At 42.0% G+C, this 19,518-nt stretch overlaps 1 protein-coding gene across 3 annotated transcripts in view; it reads right to left on the reverse strand.

The window, feature by feature from the left end:
• Nucleotides 1-13,385: 13,385 nt before the first annotated feature.
• HSD11B1 (hydroxysteroid 11-beta dehydrogenase 1) overlaps nt 13,386-19,518 on the reverse strand; it is a 44,638-nt gene continuing 38,505 nt past the window's right edge. For all 3 annotated transcript variants that reach the window (XM_008516575.2, XM_008516582.2, XM_070591034.1), the window contains exons 6-7: nt 15,395-15,538; nt 13,386-13,935 (exon numbers count right to left, since the gene is read on the reverse strand). In XM_008516575.2, coding sequence (XP_008514797.1) covers nt 13,706-13,935; nt 15,395-15,538 — 374 coding nt within the window. In that variant the 3' untranslated portion in view covers nt 13,386-13,705. The remainder of the gene's footprint in view (nt 13,936-15,394; nt 15,539-19,518) is intronic.

The raw sequence follows: 19,518 nt of genomic DNA on the forward strand, positions 1-19,518 counted from the left end.
CAACAGCAGGCAGAATGTTATAAGAAAAAGTTTCCTAGTCAATTGGACTAGGAAATTTGGGGAAAAACTAAAAGGAACTGATCTGTGTGCATTAAAAGGAAACCATTACAAATGATGTTGTCAGGAAATTCCCAAGAAGTTTGGAATAAGATAGTGCAGAGAGAATTGGACTGGGGCAAGTTAACTGAGTAGCTTTGTAACCTTGTATGATTCATTTTGTCTGCATGGTGCACCGAATATGGGGGTTAGATGATTTATATGGCTCCCATGAATTCTAAGACTTGACATACGTGAGGCTCGTAACGAGACTTTTAAATAGCTGTGGTAGGATAACATTTACTAACACGTGGGAATATGTCACAATCTTCTTCATTGCTTGCTACTTCCCCCATTCTCTGAGGAGAAGAGGACAAGGAGCAGGCAGGGAAAAGCACAGAGGACGGATTCTCAAGCACTAGAGAGCACCTCGTCTGCACGGTGCACTGAATATGGTGGTTAGATGATTTATATGGCAAATGACATTCGCTGAGGAGGAAAGACAGTAGCCCGAGGTCCTCTCTCTGGAACTTGACATGTGGAGATGGGAATGAGTAGAAGACAGAGGGGTTGGGGAGCCCAAGACGGAGAATAAGAGCATTTTATTGGCTTTAGAAGACTAGGGAGAGGGTCCTGGAGTTTAGGGCACCAGAGCATAGGAGAGGACAGGAGATTATAACAGGAGTAACTGTGGACCAACTATTTGGACTCGATTAAAAATTAAAAAAAAAATGTGTACAAAGATCAAAATCCCTTTTGGGGCTATGCATTCAGTGGGATACCACAACCACTTTAACTGGGGTTTGGAGAGGTTAACAATGTGCTGAAGACAACACAGCAAGTGGGGCTGGCCCAGTGGTGTGGTGGTTAAGTTCATGTACTCTGCTTCAGTGGCCTGGGGTTCACTGGTTCACATCCCGGGTGCTTGTCAAGCCATACTGTGGCAGGCATCCCACATATGAAGTGGAGGAAGGTGGGCACAGATTTTAGCTCAGGGCCAATCTTCCTCAGCAAAAAGAGGAGGATTGGCAGCAAATAGTAGCTCAGGGCTAATCTTCCTCAAAAAAAGAAAAAAAAGATAACAGCAAGTGTTGGACCCAAGTTTGCTTGACATCAGAACCTGAGCTCTTAACACTATGTTCTGAGAACAATACAATTAATAAGGTTGTCATACTCATCTCTCTATATGAGAAAAAGACACACACACACACACACACACAGAAAACTAAAAATAGAGACTATACCTTATTTTCAAATGCCCATGAAACATCAAAAAAATTGACTGTATTGATCATAAAGCAAACTCCAGCACATTAAAAAAAAGTTGATCTGTTACAGTAGAATTCTCTAACCATAGTACAATAAAGTTATAAATAAATAACAAAAGTGGGAAGGAAACACTTAGACCTCTTGGAAAAAACATCCTCCTAGTTTACTCTTGAAATACAGAGGAAACCAAATCTACAATTAAGAACGCCTTGAAAACAATGCTAATGAGAATATTATGAACAAAATCTATGAGGTATGGCCAAGGCATGACCCAAGGAAAATTCATAGTCTTAAATATTTTCATTACTTAAATAAGGAAAATTAAAAATAAATTAGCTATTTATTTATTTTCAAATAAATTTCTAAAACATGGTCAGAAAAATCAAGGAAAGAGAGAGCAAAAAGAAAGTAAAAAGAAACAACAATATAATAAGTTAGAATTCAGAGCAGAATTGATAGATAAATTCAATTATCTATTGAATAACCAGAAGCTGGTTCTTGTGTCCATATGTGGGGAAAGATAGAAATATCAATAGAAAACAAAATCAGTAAAATAAGCTGCCAGCTAGCCAAATCAATTTAAAACAGAGAAAGCACATCTGTAAACATTTATGAACGGTACGTGGAAGTAACCATCACACAGTGGACAGGAAAATAATTTTACAGTCATTTGTGTAACTATGCTAACATTTTGAAAATCTGAATAAAGTGGATTTAAGAAAACTTCGATTTACCAAATTAGACTCAAGTAGAGATACACAGTCTAATCATCAGCCTGCCTCTATCTGAGGGTCCCATTCCTTTAGTATAGGCTAGTACAGAGGATTTAGATTAGCCCCTCTTGAGCTGGTCACGTGGCATTTACTGGCCAGCACTCTGTGGTTCTCACCATTTCCAGGCCCGCTGGGACCTTGGCTCACTTTGTTGATGGTCACCTCGTGGAACATCAGGACATGGTCTCCTTGACAGATTCTGGGTCCTCTATGGGCTCCCGTGAGAAGTAAACACAGGATAAGCATCACTTTACTTTATAGCCCTGTTGCTTTACTCTTCACAAAATCACACAACTGTGTATGGGATTATCAGATGTTATTGTAGGGTTGGGTTAACTGAAGGGAATTCCAATTACAAAAGGAAAATATTTAAACTGTATGCTACTATCACTTAATATTCCATACTTCAAGAGAGAGCACTAAGAAGTTAAACCCTTTATGGGGATCCCCACATGGGTGCTACTAGTTCTAATCGTGTTCCCCCTCCCACCCTATTGGATGACTCTCCTATTCATCTTTTGGGAAATGGCAACATTGTCCATAAGAGTTGTTCTTGCCTTTGGGGTTGGCCCCATGGTATGGTGGTTAAGTTTGGCGTGCTCTGCTTCTGTGGCCCGGGGTTCGTGGGTTCAGATCCTGGGCACGGACCTACACTGCTCACCAGCCATTCTGTAGTGGTGACCTACATATAAGGTGGAGGAGGATTGGCACAGATGTTAGCGCTGGGCTAATCTTCCCCAGAAAAAAATGAAAAAGAGTCGTTCTTCTCTTAGAATCCCCCACTACACTCCCTCCAACATTTTCTCAGCACTGCATTCCTTGAGTCTAAGTTACTCATTTTAGAACAACGCCACAGACACTGTCAACAGGATAGTCCGTGGTGGCCTTGTCACCCCAAGTTTTGCAGAAAGTGGCAGGAGCGGGTGGTGAGGGGAACATGGAACTCCAAGTCCTGCAGAGTGGCTCAGGGGGGCACACTGAAGTCTGCTCTTGTGCAAGTTCTCCCCAACCAGTGACTTGCAGACTCTTCTTTTTAGTCTTCCGAGTGTCTCCCTGGCAACTGTTTGATAAGATGTCCACACAAACATCCCAAGGACAAATATTCCTTCTTAGAGGTGACACAGTCTAAAGTCATCAGGAAGAAGATAACTATTTCCCTAACTCCTACATTTGCAAGGTTGCCTCGCTACAGTGGAGTTACGACTGTACATTTGGGGCAGGACAGAGTTCTGAGACCTTTTCTTCTCTTTGGTCGCTTTGTGTCATCATTGTTGATAGAGGGCTTTTTACTGTAATGAAACCTCAAAGTTACTCTGTAAGAGATGATCAGTATTAGCAAGAGATTTGTCTGTTGTGTAGATGCTAAGAATCTGAAAGGCCTAACCCTAAGGCACAGCTAACAGTGGATCCATTCTTGAGGGTCCCAGCATTGAGAAAGACAAATTACTTTTCATCTTAGTCTCCTGAGAAGGATGGTCTTACCAGTTTTGACCTTGAAGGGTCTTGACAGCATGAAACTTCAGGCCTGAGGAGGGGCGGGGGAGGGGGTGTGTGTGTGTGTGTGTGTGTGTGTGTGTGTGTATGTGTTATAGAACTGACAGACGGGAAAGAGTAAGGTAGACCAGAAAAAGGAGGGCTTCCCAGGCACCTGTCTCCATTTGGACCAAAAGGAAAAATCCTCAGAGCGACTTGGTTCTTCTCCTTTCATCTTCATTTCAGATTGTGTCCCCTTGGGCCTGCCAGAATATGAAATAAGACTTACTTCTCAGTCAGATATCATACTGACGTGTCCCCTAGGTATGCAATACCGCTGTCTAAACTTTAAAAATTCCTGGTTTTTAAGGATCAATTAAAGCACCATCCTCCTCACTCCAGTGTGTGTGTGAGTTGTCCAATAAGAGAACTCTGAGAACTCTCAGTTATCACTAAAAACTACGTTATTTATTTAAAAAAGCATACTTCTGTAAATTACCCAGCTACCAAAAATCGTTTCACAAAAAATTAAAAATATGAAGCTTCCATTACACTAAAATATGCTTTCACTTACTTGATTTCTTTATTGTTTTTCCCTGACAGCCTAGACAGTCAGAACCATTACCTTTGTCTTAAGCCCGGAATTCTGATAGCCCCAAGGATAGCGACTGTACTTGCTGACGCTCTAATCCCGCAACGCTTGCTCTCTAGAAAAATTAGCTTATTTAGTAGTGTTATCCTCTTTCTGAAACTGCCAATTTTCCTTCTTGGTTAAACTGTCGTTTTTGCTACAGCCTCTGTTAAACTATCCTAATTATTTAACAGGTGGCCTCACATTGCAAACTGAAATATCCTCCAGAGCCTTTTCAATACATTTTACACATTTCTACGCTTACCCTTCCGCTCTGTTCTATGCTCAGCGCAATCTGTGATCCGTAACAGAGGATATTTAACTCGATGCAGCAAAATTGAACCCGAACTGATCTCACCAACGTGCTGACACATTAGCTCACTGTCAGCCTGCTCTGCAGAGATCTTCAGGGGCTTGCTTTGAAGATTCAGAATGAAGGCAGATTGGTGGAGAAATGGGTCAGAAAGCATTCAGATTTTCTTTTGTTCATTTTTATAAAAATTATAATATGATACCACTAAAAGAATTTTTAAAATAAAAACACATATCTTAATCCTATCACCAAACACAAATTAGTTTCACATTGTTCGCATTCCCTTCTAGTTTTTGTCCATACACACGTATCTTTTTCTCTGTCACATATTTTAAGTGTAGAGAATCTACAATTATGTGTTTGTTTTTCCACTTGGGACTATATTATACATATTTTTCATATTTTTATCTCTTTACCTTTTAGTGTTGTCATGATACTTCATAATGTTAATGTACCACAATCTGTTTAATAATTTCCTTATTATTGAACAGTAGCCATGTCTACCTAGCATTCCTCAGGATAATTATTAACACCGGTAAATACAATTTAATAGACAAATTAATAAGAAAAATGAATATGGTTTACAATAATTTCCTGTAATTGCAGTGATTAATTCAGAGCTGCAAGAACTTTCAATTTTGTAACAAGATTACTTTATATATCACACGTGACACTGCTTTCCAGGGCTGTTGCTCACTCTGAAGCCTACAGCCTGAGTTGGAAGCCTGCCTTCATTATTTACTACCTGTTTGAGTGTAGTAAATTATTGAACCTCTTTATATCTCAGTTTCCTCCTCCATAAAAAGGCTATAATGATAATCCCTACACTCCAGGATTACTTTAGGATTACAAGACTTGACACTCACAAAGCACTCAATAAATGTTATCTGTCGCTATTGTTTTAGCAACGCCTGCAGTTTGGAGCATCTGCCCTTGGGACTTATTAATGGTTGATGACACAGATCTTCATTCAGACCTACAGTTGTAGGAATATGAATGAGTAGCTGCAGTGAATTTTCGTCTGATATAATTTCATAACGACATCCATAGCATAAAAAGCATATAAAATCATCACTTTGAAAGATTAATAAACGTGGAACCTCTTCATCTGTAAGCATGGGCCCTCCAAGACCAGTTCAACTGACCCCCTCTTATCAACAGAGTAATTAAAAGTGGTTTTTCAGGAACTGAGACCCCTTGTCCAGTTCAGGCTGGTTGAGGCCACCAACCCCACAACTGGGCCTGCCCAAATTCTCGATAAGTGACCTTTTTGACATCAAGGAGCTAAAAACTCTACCCTCAGATCATGGTAACGCCACCATTTTGTGAACAGACGCCCTATGAAGAAGCAATCTGTACACTTGCACAGATCATAAATTGCCTCACCTCTAAGCATCTATTTCCACTCTTCACGCCACCTTGCCCCCTACCCTATAAATATCCCTGAGTCCCCATTTTCGGGGAGGCAGACCTGAGATTGATGCTCCCACCTCCTCTCTTGGCTGCCTTTCTCTGCTGCAATCTCGTTATCTTGGTGGTTGGCTTTCTGGGCAATGGGGAAAAACGATCCTGCTTTGGTAACACATCCATGGAATGATGGCAAAAGTTAATATATGTAAGCTTTCAAACTCACTCAACTCAAGTCAACTGACCAAGTTCTTTTAAGAATATGTGTTACACTACCCTACATGAAGCAAAAATATTTAAGGGGCTTCACAGTGTCCACCCAAATAAGTGTCTTGTAGGCCATTTAACTTCTATTTTATATCAGATCAAACCAAACATATTCTGGAATAAATAATGGGAATCATAACAGCTTCTCCCTCCTGGGGCTGTTTTGAGGATTAAATGAATTAATATTCACACAGTAGAAGAGTGCCTCAGCATAGTAAGTACTATGGAAGTGTTTACTAATAAAATGAAGTAAAAAAAATCATCCAAATGTGTTGATACCTTTTTAGTTTTTGCATGATGTGATCAATAATTTTATTCATATGGAGATTATACGGAGGAGTTAATTTTACTTACATGGAGATTTTTGTCATTTCTAATTTTTAGCTTTTACAGGCAGTGCTGCAAATGAGCAATTTCATGAATGCAGTGATGTGTTTTTCTTCTTTTAAAATATTTCCTTTAGGCTAAAATCCCAGGAGTGGATATGCTGGAGCAGTTTCGTGAAGAAGCAGTTTAGTTCTGATGAGACAGTTTTGCAGGAAGCGGGCAGGAAGGAATAGAGCTGGGGTTTAGGGCATAGCTGAAGATGGCGAGGTCAGGAGAGTTGCTGAGGGGTGGGGGGCTCTCCCGACAGCTTGAGGGCCCGGTGTTGCTGGGTGTTAGCAGAGGGGCAAAAATAGGGTGGTGTGGTGGAAAGAGGAATGGTTTGGAATCCTGCAAAATGAATTTTAAATCCATCTACACCTCTCTTTTGAAATGCAAAACTGTTTTGTCCCCATGAGTCTCCATTTTCTCTAAAGCCTTTCTCAGTATTGGGATCTATGAGTCCTTTATTTCTCAAACATTTATCATGTGCCACATACACTCATGCATCACTTAACAACCAGGATATGTTCCGAGAAATGCATCGTTAGGTGATTTCTTCATCGCATGAACATCATAGAGCGTTTTTACACAAACCTAGATCGTATAGCCTTCTACACACCTAGGCTATATCATACTAATCTTATGGGACCAGTGTGGTATACGTCGTCCGTCGTTGACCAAAACGCCATTATGTGGCACATGACTATATAGGCAAAGATCTGTATTCAGTAGTAGGGATGCAACCATGAGTAAGATACAGTAAGTACTTTCACATAGTTACATAACACAATTTTAAAGATTTTATTTTTTCCTTTTTCTCCCCAAAGCTCCCCAGTACATAGTTGTATATTCTTCGTCGTGGGTCCTTCTAGCTGTGGCATGTGGGACGCTGCCCCAGAGCGGCTTGATGAGCAGTGCCATGTCCGGGCCCAGGATTCGAACCAACTTAACACTGGGCCGCCTCCAGCAGAGCGCACAAACTTAACCACTCAGCCACGGGGCCAGCCCCACATAACACAATTTTAAATGTAAATTTAGGCTGTAGTGAACTCAAGTGATAGACAAATACAGAAAATTATAGAGGCACGGGATAGGGGTGAGAGAGCACCCATCCCAGCCTTGAGGGGTGGGCCCTGGTGGAAGGGAATAAACTTTTCCTAAAGTAGGTAATGGTTGAGCCGAGTCTTAAAGGATGCGCAGGAGTTAAGCAGACGATGAGGGGAGGGGAGAGCCTTCTGGGCAGAAGAGATGGCATGGGCAAAGACATGGTGGGAATAGGGTGACTTCAGAGGACCAGCAGTTCTGTGTCCTTGAGGAATCAAAGACAGGACAGGTGGCGTGAGATGTGGCTGGGGAGGTAGCCAGAGTGCTTTAAAGAATTTGGGTTTTCTGGGTATCATTTTATGCCAGCCTCCACTGGAAGCCAAGAATCTTTTTTTTTTTTTTAAAGCTTGGCCCTGAGCTAACATCTGTTGCCAATCTTCCTGTTTTTTTTTCCTTCTCCCCAAAGCCCCCCACTACATAGTTTTATATTCTAGTTGTAGGTCCTTCTAGTTCTGCCATGTGTGACGCCGCCTCAGCATGGCTTGAGCAGTGCTAGGTCTGTGCCCAGGATCCGAACCAGTGAAACCCTGGGCCACCGAAGCAGAGCACACGAACTTAACCCTTGGCTACGGGGCCAGCCCCACAAGAATCTCTCTTATCTCTTCATGCCTTAGCTGTCTTTGAGGCTCAGAGCACCTCGCTTTTGAGGTTGACCACTAGCTGTCGCTATTGAACAAATCTACCTCCCCACAGCTGAAAGCCAATGGTTTCTTAGCTGCTAGGGCCAGGCGGCCCTACCAGATGCCTGAGTCCTGCCCCACCTCCTCTAGGTCTGTTCATCCGCCCTAAGCAGTGACTCACAAGTAGGCACACTGGTGAGGAGGTGATGGTAGCCCTGGGGTAGAATTTGGGTTCACTGGGGGAAGAAATTGTGGTGTAGTGCAGTACACCACTACAGTCAGCCACCGGGTGGCGCTGCCTCCCACGCAGGTAAAAAGGGAGGCTGGTGAAACCGAAAAGGCTTTGGTTAGGACAGCCTTGCTCTTTGGTCTTGGCATGAGGTAGCTCTTTGTCCACTCAGGATGCCACAGGACTGTTCAAGGACAGTGTGAGGGAGGTCCTGAAGCCCACCAACCCGACAGTCCTGGACAGCCGGTCATGGCACAGAGAAACAGGCCGACACTGCTAGTTCTTGAATCCTTCAGGCCTCAGCCCTCACTGGTGTGGGTCTTTTAATCTGTCCCCAGTTTCCACCCTGGTTCCAGGTCATGCAACTTGCCAATGTGCCCTCCCCTGTGGCTTCCGTTTCCTTATCCTCCTTCCCAGACACTCCCATCTCCAAAGCCTCCCTAACTCAGCGGGTGTTCACCTGGCACTTTTCTATTTTTTAAGAATCCATTTTCCCCTTTCCTTTCTTCTATGGCATTACCTTTTTTTTCTAGGTGTGTCTTCACCCTATGTGTTCTGGATCTGTGCAGACTTAATTCTGCTTCTCCTGGCTTTTTTGCCTGTGGGCATTGAGGTTCTAAGTTCTCTTTTACCTTTTTGAAAATTCTCTCTTTTCTCATCTGGCTTTTCTTTTCACATTTACCCTGTCCGCATCCATGTCCCCCCTTCTCCCGCCCTTTAAAAATGAGAGAATTTAGACACGTTCCAAGTGTAACTAGCGAAATTCTAGGTCTAACACCTGGAGAACTCAGGTTAAGAATTGCTAACAGGGGGAGGATTTAGCATGCAAGGGATATCCTCACTTTCCTTGGCATTCTCCATGAACTGGTCACCCTCTGAGGTGGGAGGGAGATCCAGGGGTGCTGAGATGTTGACACTGGAGGCAGAGTTGCTGAAGACATTGTGAGACATCATGAGCACTGTATCGGGGTGGCCAATGTATTTTTCTTTTCCCTTAATATGGCAAATTAGTTTGGTTTGCGTTCCTCCCTTGAGAAATTAAAGGATGCTTGTGGGACTTGATTAGCATATGTGTCCCAGTGCTCTGGGCTGGGCACTGATGAAGAAGGATGTGGGTTCTTGGCAGATTCCCTGGACAGCAGGCAATGCCAGAAGGGGTGATGAGTTCTACCCTACATGTAGCACCCTGAGTGGGAAATGGGAGCTCACCCTGAACCAAAGCAAGATTTGGCCTGTCACTCAGATCCCAAAGGATTGGTTTGGAGGAATGCTGCCTTCTTTCTTTAACACAACTTTGAGCCAGGTCTCCAAAGGGGACATGTTGGAGGAACTACTGGGGTGTGAGGAAAAAATATTAGAATTTCTCTTTATTTTTTATCTTGTCTTTTTAAGATTTCTAATTTGCATATGTTTTATGCTAGTAAATATTGCATGCATATATTATATAAATAGTAACTATATAGCTATTAAAAATATACACGCCTAATGATTTTTTAATAATGAGTAAACTTTCGGAGACCGCTGTTCTGGAGAGTCTTTGAAGCTTGGCATGGACTCTAGGGGTGGATCTGAGATCCTGGCCCAGAGCTGTCTAGCCAAGCAGAAAGGCCCAGCCTGTGTGAATAGCCTCTGGTGAGGTGGAATTTAACTGTCCTTGGAAAGAGCTCTCCAGGAACAGCAGTTGGGATGACTGTCCCCTGTGCCAATGTGAGTCACTGCCTCCGAGGTCAACTCAGGCTCCCCGCTAATTGATATCTACGGCCTTTCATTACATTCTTTACTAAGGAAAAGGAATCATAGTTTCTCACAGGGAAATTGGAAGAAGTGGGAGGCCTAGAATGTTCTTCAGCATGGGGGAAGCTGTGACCAATTAGGATCATGCAGATGGTCAGTGGGAGTGGATCCTGTCACCATGGTTAGGAGCCTGACATCTTAGGAATTGTGCTCTTCTGTTCTGGTTGTGTATCTCCTTATTTCTGTCGTGATTTATGTTTGTGACAAACACTTCTCGTGGCCTGAAAGAATCCCAGTTTTGTTTGGGGTGGGTGTGTGCTCAGCTGAAAACTTCATTTCTCAATCTCTCTTGAAGGGAGGGGTGGTCACAGGACATGACTCTAACCCATGGGATGTGAGCTGAAGTCCTGGATGGGGCTTTCTGGTTTGCCCTTTATCAGGGGTCAGATTCAGCTACTGTGCATCTTTGCCCTTCACATTTTTCTTTCTCTTGCCTGAAACACAGCTCGATGCTGAAAGTGGAGCAGCTATCTTGTGAACCCACAGAGACAAGGAGGAGGATGAATAGTTGCAAGACGGTAGGAACCTGGCTCCCTGAAGGCCCTGGTCTGCCCCTCCCAGAATTTTTATCATGAGAGGAAAGGAGATCTCTACTTGATTCAGCTGCTGTCTGTGGGTTATTCACTTACTCCTAGGGGAATGAGTGCTAGCAAACATGAATGTCATGACTGCAGAATTCGCTGACACTTTGGTCAAGGCTGTTGACTTCATGAGAGATGCTGATGCCCTCAGAGATGAACAATGTAAGCATCCCCTGGCTTTGGGAGCCCTTGCTCCCCCTCCTTCCCCACCAATCGTAGAAACAAGCTTTCCTGTCATGTTCAAGTCCTTGGAGGAGGAGCGAGGCATTGAGCTGGGCCTTTAAGAATAGTTAATTCTATCAGGAATGTGGAAAGGGAAAGTCAGGGTGGTGTGCTGGAGCTGGCTATACAGATTTGAGAGAGCTGATGGGACATCTCTCTTCTAATACACATTCAGTGATGTCAACCTGTGGTTTGAAATTGGCCATGGCGAGAGTATTTACTGGCAGGCATGGAAGCAGGCAAATTTTACAAATCAGGACTTTTTTCTTTTTCTAGAGAGCCAATTGTAAAACATTTACCAACACACCCTTGGAAAGACCAAAGGTTTAGTTTATTAACTACATAAATACTGTTTCATAGCTTCTCTTGCTTTCCCCATGCCATCCAATAAGTGACAAGTGAGCAGCATCAGGGAGCAGCTGATTTATACTGAACACAGGCTGAAGTCTTAATATGTCTTTGGGCGAGAACTAAAAGTTAAAGGTGAAGGCAAAACTAATTTTAATCTGACTTTGGCTGTAAATTTGTCAGCTAATCATGCTCGTGTCTCGGCATTCATCTCCTTTCCTCCTACTCCGCCTTCTGCCCCTGTCCGGTTGACAACCTGCAGGCCCTCTGTTCTTGCAAACCTGGCTTCTTGCCCCGTTTGTGTCATCCACAGAAGCCCTTGAATCTGGGACTGGAGCAACAGTTTATCACTTGCATTCAGACATCTCATGGTCTTCTCTGATTCAGCACCGAAGTGCCAGGCACATAGGGATACACTGAATTAAGCAGACAAAACTCCTGCCTCATGGACCTGACATTCTAGTAGGGACGGTATTTTCCAAAGGTGGATACGCCAATATATATCCTATTCCACATGCTCCTCTTACGATGTGACGTGACACTTCTCTATCAAGAGGTGGGATCTCTATTCCTTCTCCTTGAAGTGGGGTGGTCTTCATAACTGCTTAGACCAACAGCATGTGGTTGGTCATAAAACACAACACAGTCTCCATCTGGCTCTGTCTCTTGTGGTGCAGTTAGGTCTCTCCTGCTCCCTTGCACTGAGCATAGCCTGGGAAGGCTGTCCTTCTAGGAAAAGTCCAACCATAGTCACACTCTTCGACCCAGCTCCTTGTCCACGTGACTGGCAGGCTCAATGGACTCCAATCTGTTCCGCTGCTCAGCCATTTAGCTTAAGAGGCAGGAAAAGGAAATTTCCTCTACGCTTCCAAGTCCATGTCTTGTGTTCCAGCATCACTTACCATGGAAACCCTACATTTGGGACTGTTGCTTCATGCTGGATATACTCCAGCTGTTCCTCCAGAACATTCTCCATTTTTTTCCATCTGCTCTGTGCATGAGGAAGCTGACCTGTATGGTTTATATCAACCTGCTCCCTTGCCCCTCTGTTCAGCTAGTAGGAAATACCATCAAGAAATCAGAGGGAGGGAAGAGAGCGAGGCTGGGGTATTTATTCTCCCACATCCCTCCTTCACGATCCTTGGTGGGCTGGTTGCATCCCTTAACTGAATGTCAAAACTCCTGTCCTGTGGCATTCTCCAGTTCTTTCTGTCTCTTGGTTCTCATAACAGTTCTCTCTTGTCCCTCTGGTGGGTCTCGGGTTGGAAACAGCTGCAACTAGCAATGAGATACTACATTATCTCTTGTGATTGCCCTATAACCCTGCCCACACTTTTGTAAATAAACCCCTTTTTATTAAACTTTACTAAAATCATTCAATTTGCCATCTGTTACCTTTTGGGGACCTGACCAATATAGCGATTTGGTGGGTTGTTAATATAGCTGATGATTTATTTCCTATTTGGTTGTAGTCAGGTGATACCCGGCGTGTGTTTGATAAATATTGTTGAATGAATGAATGACTAAATGTGTGAGTGGCAGGATTTGGACTCCAACCCCTTCTGTCTGAACTTCTAATGTACAGTGGAGCATTCACATGTAAAGTGTTGATGTTTGATCCACTCTGAGTATAATCACTGGGCATAGGTTCTGTGGCTCAAGTTTCCAGGGACTGCCATTTCCGTGGGTTCACCCTAGTGAGTTATACCCAGGTGTTCTCCTTCCCGAAGGAGCAATATAAATTAATATAAAGAGTATCTGAAATATGCAAAATGGTAAAGACATCATGTCCACTAAGTGAAGAGCAGGGTGATTTCCTCAACTCAAGAAGAGACAAAAAGTTCGGACCACAAAATAAGAAATGAACATTGAAAAATTTCACTTGTGTAGGTTATGGTTTTAAAGGAACCATACTGAATGATCTGAAGTTATAGCTACCAGTTATGAATGTATAAAGTTTAGATGACCTTTATTATAATTAATATTGTATTAAGCATCATAACATTATTATATATGAGGTAAATTTGATATAACTATCTTGTAATTATACCTATGGTCACTATCAATTTTACAACTGCAGATTCATGACATTCATTATAATTACATTTCCACTGTACAAGTGTTAGAGGAACTCCTTCAAATTGTGAGATGTGACACATGACTTGCAACTCTCTGGGGACACTCATTTATCTCTCTGGCGAGATGCCTTCATGGATGGAGCTCAGATAAATATCAGGCAGAACAGTCCCAAGCTCCCTCATCATGCCCAGCCCTAAGGAAGTGCCTGGTTGTTTATAAATTTATCCATATTGTAACTTCTTAAGGAGAGAAATTCCAGGATCCTCCTCCCTGGGTTTCGCAGCAGGAGAAAGGTCCAGACTGAGCTGCCATAATATACTTCCTCTTGGCGCAGAGCTCCCCCTTTGATGATCGCCAGGGCACATTCTTCCTTTGGAGATGCATTTGTGTCAAGTATCCCAGAAACTGCCTTCATGGCTGTCTCTGTAGAATGACAAGAGAAGAGTAGAGTTATTCAAGACTAGTAGAGTCTACGTGTTGGAAGGCCTACAGACACCAATAGCTTAGCGGTTAGGGGCTATTTGCTAGTGCTTGCTCTGCAAAGCCCACAGGCCCAATCAGGAATATGTGGAGAGGACTGGTTATGTTTAGGGACTGTTGGGCAAAGAGAGGCTTCATGTTAGTACAGACCTTGTACTCCTGGGTGATGGTTTTTTGGGGACAGCTAGAGGTGATTAGCTGAGAGATTTGAATCATGCTCTTCTCTTGGATGTTTTGGTTGGAGTAAGGGAATAATATGGGGGAACAGAATGAGGATAGAAGTCATATGATGACCCCATAGCTAATGGGAGGTGTCACTGGGCAAAAACAGAGTGCTGTATGATAATGACTTACTGACTTGTAAAAGGAAGTGATGGACAAGTGCTCCCTTGTTAACACTAACCACTTTCATTTAGAAGGAAACTGTCGTTGCCTTTTCCTTCCAAATTTTCGTGTCCTTACACAGCTTTTCTCTCTCTCCTTCTTGTTTCACTGTGTGTCTCTGTCTTTTTCTCTCTCTCTCTTGTTCTGTAACTACTACTCAATTTACTCCACTACTCTTTGAATAAAGTTTTCTTATCCTATCTGCCACATGTTTTAGATAATCTTGCATTTGGACTTACAGAAAAGTTGTAAAAATTGTGCAGCGTATTCCCTTATATCCTTCACCCTGCTTTCCCTAATCGTAACATCATACATAACCACTGGTACAATTATCAAGAACAGGTATGACAGAATTGGAACAATGCTACTAACTAAACTATAGACCTTATTTTTTCACTAATATCCTTTTATGTTCCAGGCTATTATCCAGGATTGCACTTAGTAGTAATTTCTTATTTTCCCTCCAATCTGTGACAGTTCTTCCATCTTTCCTTGGCTCTCATGGCCTTGACACTTTTGAAGAGTACTATCAATTGTTGTGTAGAATGTACCTCAGTTTGGGTTTGTCCATTGTTCTCTTATACTTGGAGTGAGGTTCTGCATTTTTGGCAAGAATACCATAAGAATGATGCTGTGTCCTCTCGGTGCATCCTATCAAAGGGTTCGTGATATAGGTATGTCTCATTACTGGTGATGTTATTGAGAAAAACAAACTTGTATTTGATCAGTCTCATATGTAATGGCCATTGAGTGTCCGTGAGGACATAAGCTGTTCAGAATAGGGTTAGGTGATGAATGTGGTGTCACTCAGCATACTCGGTGATCAGAATGGAAGGAAAGGTCAGAGAGCAGTCAGAGTCTCCACCAGTGAGAGAAGTGCTTCATTAAATGAGGACTAGTGCTCTCACTGGTTTTTAGTGTTTTATATATGAGTCAGAGAATTCAGCACCTTCTTTACTCAAAATAATAAGGCAGACAGTCCATCTGCAGGCTGCTTATTCCAGTCTCTTGATCTTACCTGTGTTTATGAGGCCGAGGATGCAGAGAGTGATCGACACATTGACCTTGGTCACTGAATATTCTTCCCTGATGGAGGAGAAGAACCCATCCAGAGCAAACTTGCTTCCAGAATAGGGAGCAACAAGTGGATTAGCCATTTTCCCTAAATGATAAAGAAATGGATTAACAAGGTGACCATTTTCGGCTTTTGACACAGCTGATCTTTGCTTTATCTATAACAGGATTTTTAACCCCTGTGAGGTCCTTTTACCCTTTGAGTCAGTTTCTCTCTACTCCCTATAGAGATTATCATGCTGTGTTGAACTTCTGAAAGAAAAAAATCATTAAGGTATCAAAGAAACTCCCGTTGAAGAGAGTTGGGTAGGGTGTGGGATGGGCTGCCGGAAAACCTTCATTGAAGAATTGGTTTGATTTTAGTAAGGGTGGTAAATAAGTGGGACTGCAAAATAGCCATGTAATCCCACATCTGCTATCTCTTCTACTTCTGACCCAAGAGAGCTGGGCATCCAAGGGTTTGGCAAGAGCTCTCTGCCAACACAGTGACCTATCATTGATTTACTTCCTACACAAGGGGAATGAAAACTCCTGTCTTTGCTTTTCTACCTAAAACTACCTTTCTTACTTTCATCAGCCTGGTTAATTTTCAGCCCAGTTTTTGGGAGGACATGTAGACATATGCCTGATAGGATAACCTATTCTTTATACCATTTCCAAGAAGAGGGAGTAGAAGTGGCCTGAGACCTTAGACTCTTGGCTGAGCATTGTGATAATAGCTACTTTAAAATCCTTATCTGCTAATTCCAAAATATGGGTCATTTTAGGATTGATCTCCATTGATTGCCTTTCTTCCTGAGTGTCAGTCACATTGCCTATCCTTGTATGTGCAGTAATTTTGCATTCTATTCTTGATATTGTGAATAAGACATTGTACAGTCTCTAGATTCTGTCAAATTCCTCCCAAGAGTATTGATTTTTATTTTTTTTAGGTGGGCAGTTAACTTGGCTGGAACTCTGTTTCTGTCTCTTGCAGTAGGCAATAGCTAAAATCTCTGTTTAATTATTTAACCTTAACTGGGCTTCTTGGTATCCACACTGCCGCTGAGTAGTTCAGGGAACAAATAGAGATTTGAAAAGAATCATATAGAATTTGGAGCTCCTCCACTGTGGCTCTTTCCTTTCCAGGATGTCCCTCTTCACTTTCTGGCTGCTGCAGAAACCCCACCCTCTTCCTTCTGGTTCTTCCGGGTAGAAAAGGTGGCAGGTTTCTACTGCCGATATGGCACTGATTGAGGTCTGCACTTAGGCGTAAGCTATAAAATTGGGAAAGTCACCTAGTGTCATTTCATCCTTCCAACGGTCAACAATTCTCGAGTTTCTGTCTGCTTTTGCTTTTTCTCTCCAGTGCTTTCAATGGTTGTTTTCTATATTTTGTCCAAATTTTATCGTAACATTCTGCCATTATTGGGATTGGAACCTCAATAAGTTTTTAAATATAATGAAGTTGCATGCCAGATCAGTGGAGAAGGGATGGCTTATTCAATAAAGATGCTGGGAAAGTTAGCTAACTATTTGGAAAAAATTGTTAGTTCCTTATTTTATATCCTATGCCAAAAAAAAAAAAAAAAAATTCTAGAAGGGAAACTATGGCCGGTGATGTTGTCTACCCAATACCAATTCCCCCTTTTTAATAATAGAATCTGATTTTGCTCAGGACAGCAACGTGTTCAGATAAAAATATTTACCCCCTCAAGATTCTTTTGCTCTTTTGGGTGGCCGTGTGATCTGCTTCTGGCCAATGAGAAATCTAACAAATGGGATCTCCAGGAAAGATATGGATTTCCTGATAAAATTGATGGATTCAGGTGACACACAGCTCTGACATTTTGCCCTTCCCCATTCCTCCTAAATGGACTTCAGGTGTGATGCCCAGAATGGCAGCAGTCATTCGTGAACTTGAGGAAAAGCTACATATGAAGGATTATCGAACAGAAATGTGGAATGAGCTTGGATGCTTGAAGATGTAATAAGTCCACCAAACCAGCCGTGAACGTTTCATTACCTGAGAAAAAGGAACTCCTATTAGGTGTGAAGTGATTGTAAGCGGAATTTTTGTTACATGTGCAGCAGAATGCGTCTTCTGACTAATAAAAAAATAATTCAATCAGAGAAAGAGGATAATATAGGTGAATATTTATCAGATCCTTGGTTAGGAAAGATTATTCTACCAGAAAAGTTAAAAAAAATATGTAAAGGCAAATAATATTTGATATATAAAGTGTAAAACTTCCATACATCAAAACAATAACTATAATAACATCACTATAAAGGGAAAGGGTAAATGATAAACTAGAAAATCATTTGCAATGTATTAGATAAAAGTTTAATATCCTCAATCCCTGATGTATAAAGAACTCTTAAGAATAAAAAGCCCATACAAATCTCTTCAGGGAACCACTCTTACTCCATCCTCATCATGAGTTTTGGCTTGGGATGACTCTACAGTCAAGTTCCAGGAATGGGTGTGCAACACAGAATGTCCAGCCAGAGTTCTGATACCACTGGACTATTGTCTAGTACAGGGCTGGACCAAAGACCCAGGAGGGACTGCAGGACACGTTTTTGGTGGCCTAACCAGAATTTAGTTCCCTTTTCTTCCTCTGTAACAGAACCATAGTTGAATTCATGTTTCCACCTGTTGCAGAGACTGCTAGTATTCTCTCAGTATATCTTCTGCCCTTCCTTAGTATACGACCCCTGATGTGTGGCTCGGTTTATAGCTATCCAGAATAAAGTCCACATTTCTTGGCTTCTTTGAGCCGGATGTTGCCAAATGACTAAGTGCCGTCCAGTGGATTATAAACACTGAAGTGTATCATGTGTTTTCTGGGATATGCCCTTAAAAGCAGAAGTCAGCCTCTCTTTTCCCACTCCTTCCTCCTTCTTGGTGCCTGAAGGTGGATAAAATGGCTATGGCTCCAGAACTATCTTGGACCATGAAGCAGAAGCCACATGTTGAGAATGACAGAGCATTGAGAAAGAAAGAGGGAACTTGGGTGACCATGGAACTACCATCCTTACCCTATACTGCCTGCTTCTAGACTTGATTTACCTTTTAACTTATTTAATCCACTGTTATTTTAGGTTTTCTGTGTTAGAGAGCTGAACCTCATCCTTACTGATAGTCTTCCTCACTTTTATGTAGTCCGTGGGCCAAAGGAAAGCTGATACCATCTCAAGCTCTAGGGGTGGGTTTGTGTAATTTATTTAATCCCATCCTCCTTGCCCATAATTGAGACAGGATGGAGCATGTGGCCCATTTTGGACCAATGGACTTGAGGAGAATTTCATTGGAGTCTCCGGGAAAGTTCTTTGTTCTTCTGGGAGAGTTGCTTAAAGTAGCAATCCTGTTTCTCTTCTACTGGACATTTTTGTGCTGCAGCTATCTCACTGTGAGCCTGCAGATGAAGCCACACATGGAAGAGAGCAGAGCCAAGAGAATCATGAGGACACTGAGCTTAAGCCTAGTCAACTGTGAAGTTCTTCTGGACTTCCACTTATGTCAATAATTTTCCTTATTATTTAAGCCAAGAATAGATCCCAAGCCAAATTATTTATAAGACTAGCATAGTGCTTAAGAGTATGAGCTCCAGAGTCAGATGATGTGAATCCCAACTATGCCATTTCTTAGCGGTGATATATGGATAACAATACTTCTAAGCTGAATAATGCATGTAATATACTTAGTACAACTTCTGGCACATAGAAAGCATTTAGTAAATACTATTATTCTTAGTATTTAAAATTGGTGATAAAAGTATGAGCTATTCGAAAAATCATGATGCTAGCTACTTGGAGAAAAGAAAAATGCCATTCTAACTAAATTCAAATTACATTAGAGAGTATATGTGGAAATTGAAATAATAAAATATGGTAAATATATAATCTCAAGGCAAGAGAAACTTTTTAAAGCATGAAATCAAAGGCTTATGCTATGAAGGAAGATAGAAATAAGCTTGAATATATAAGACTTAAAAAGCTTCAGTGTGGGGGCTGGTTCCGTGGCCAAGTAATTAAGTTTGTGTGCTCTGCTTTGGCAGCCCAGGGTTTGCTGGTTTGGATCCT

Source organism: Equus przewalskii, chromosome 23, assembly GCF_037783145.1.
Source record: "Equus przewalskii isolate Varuska chromosome 23, EquPr2, whole genome shotgun sequence".
Taxonomy (NCBI): Eukaryota; Metazoa; Chordata; class Mammalia; order Perissodactyla; family Equidae; genus Equus; species Equus przewalskii.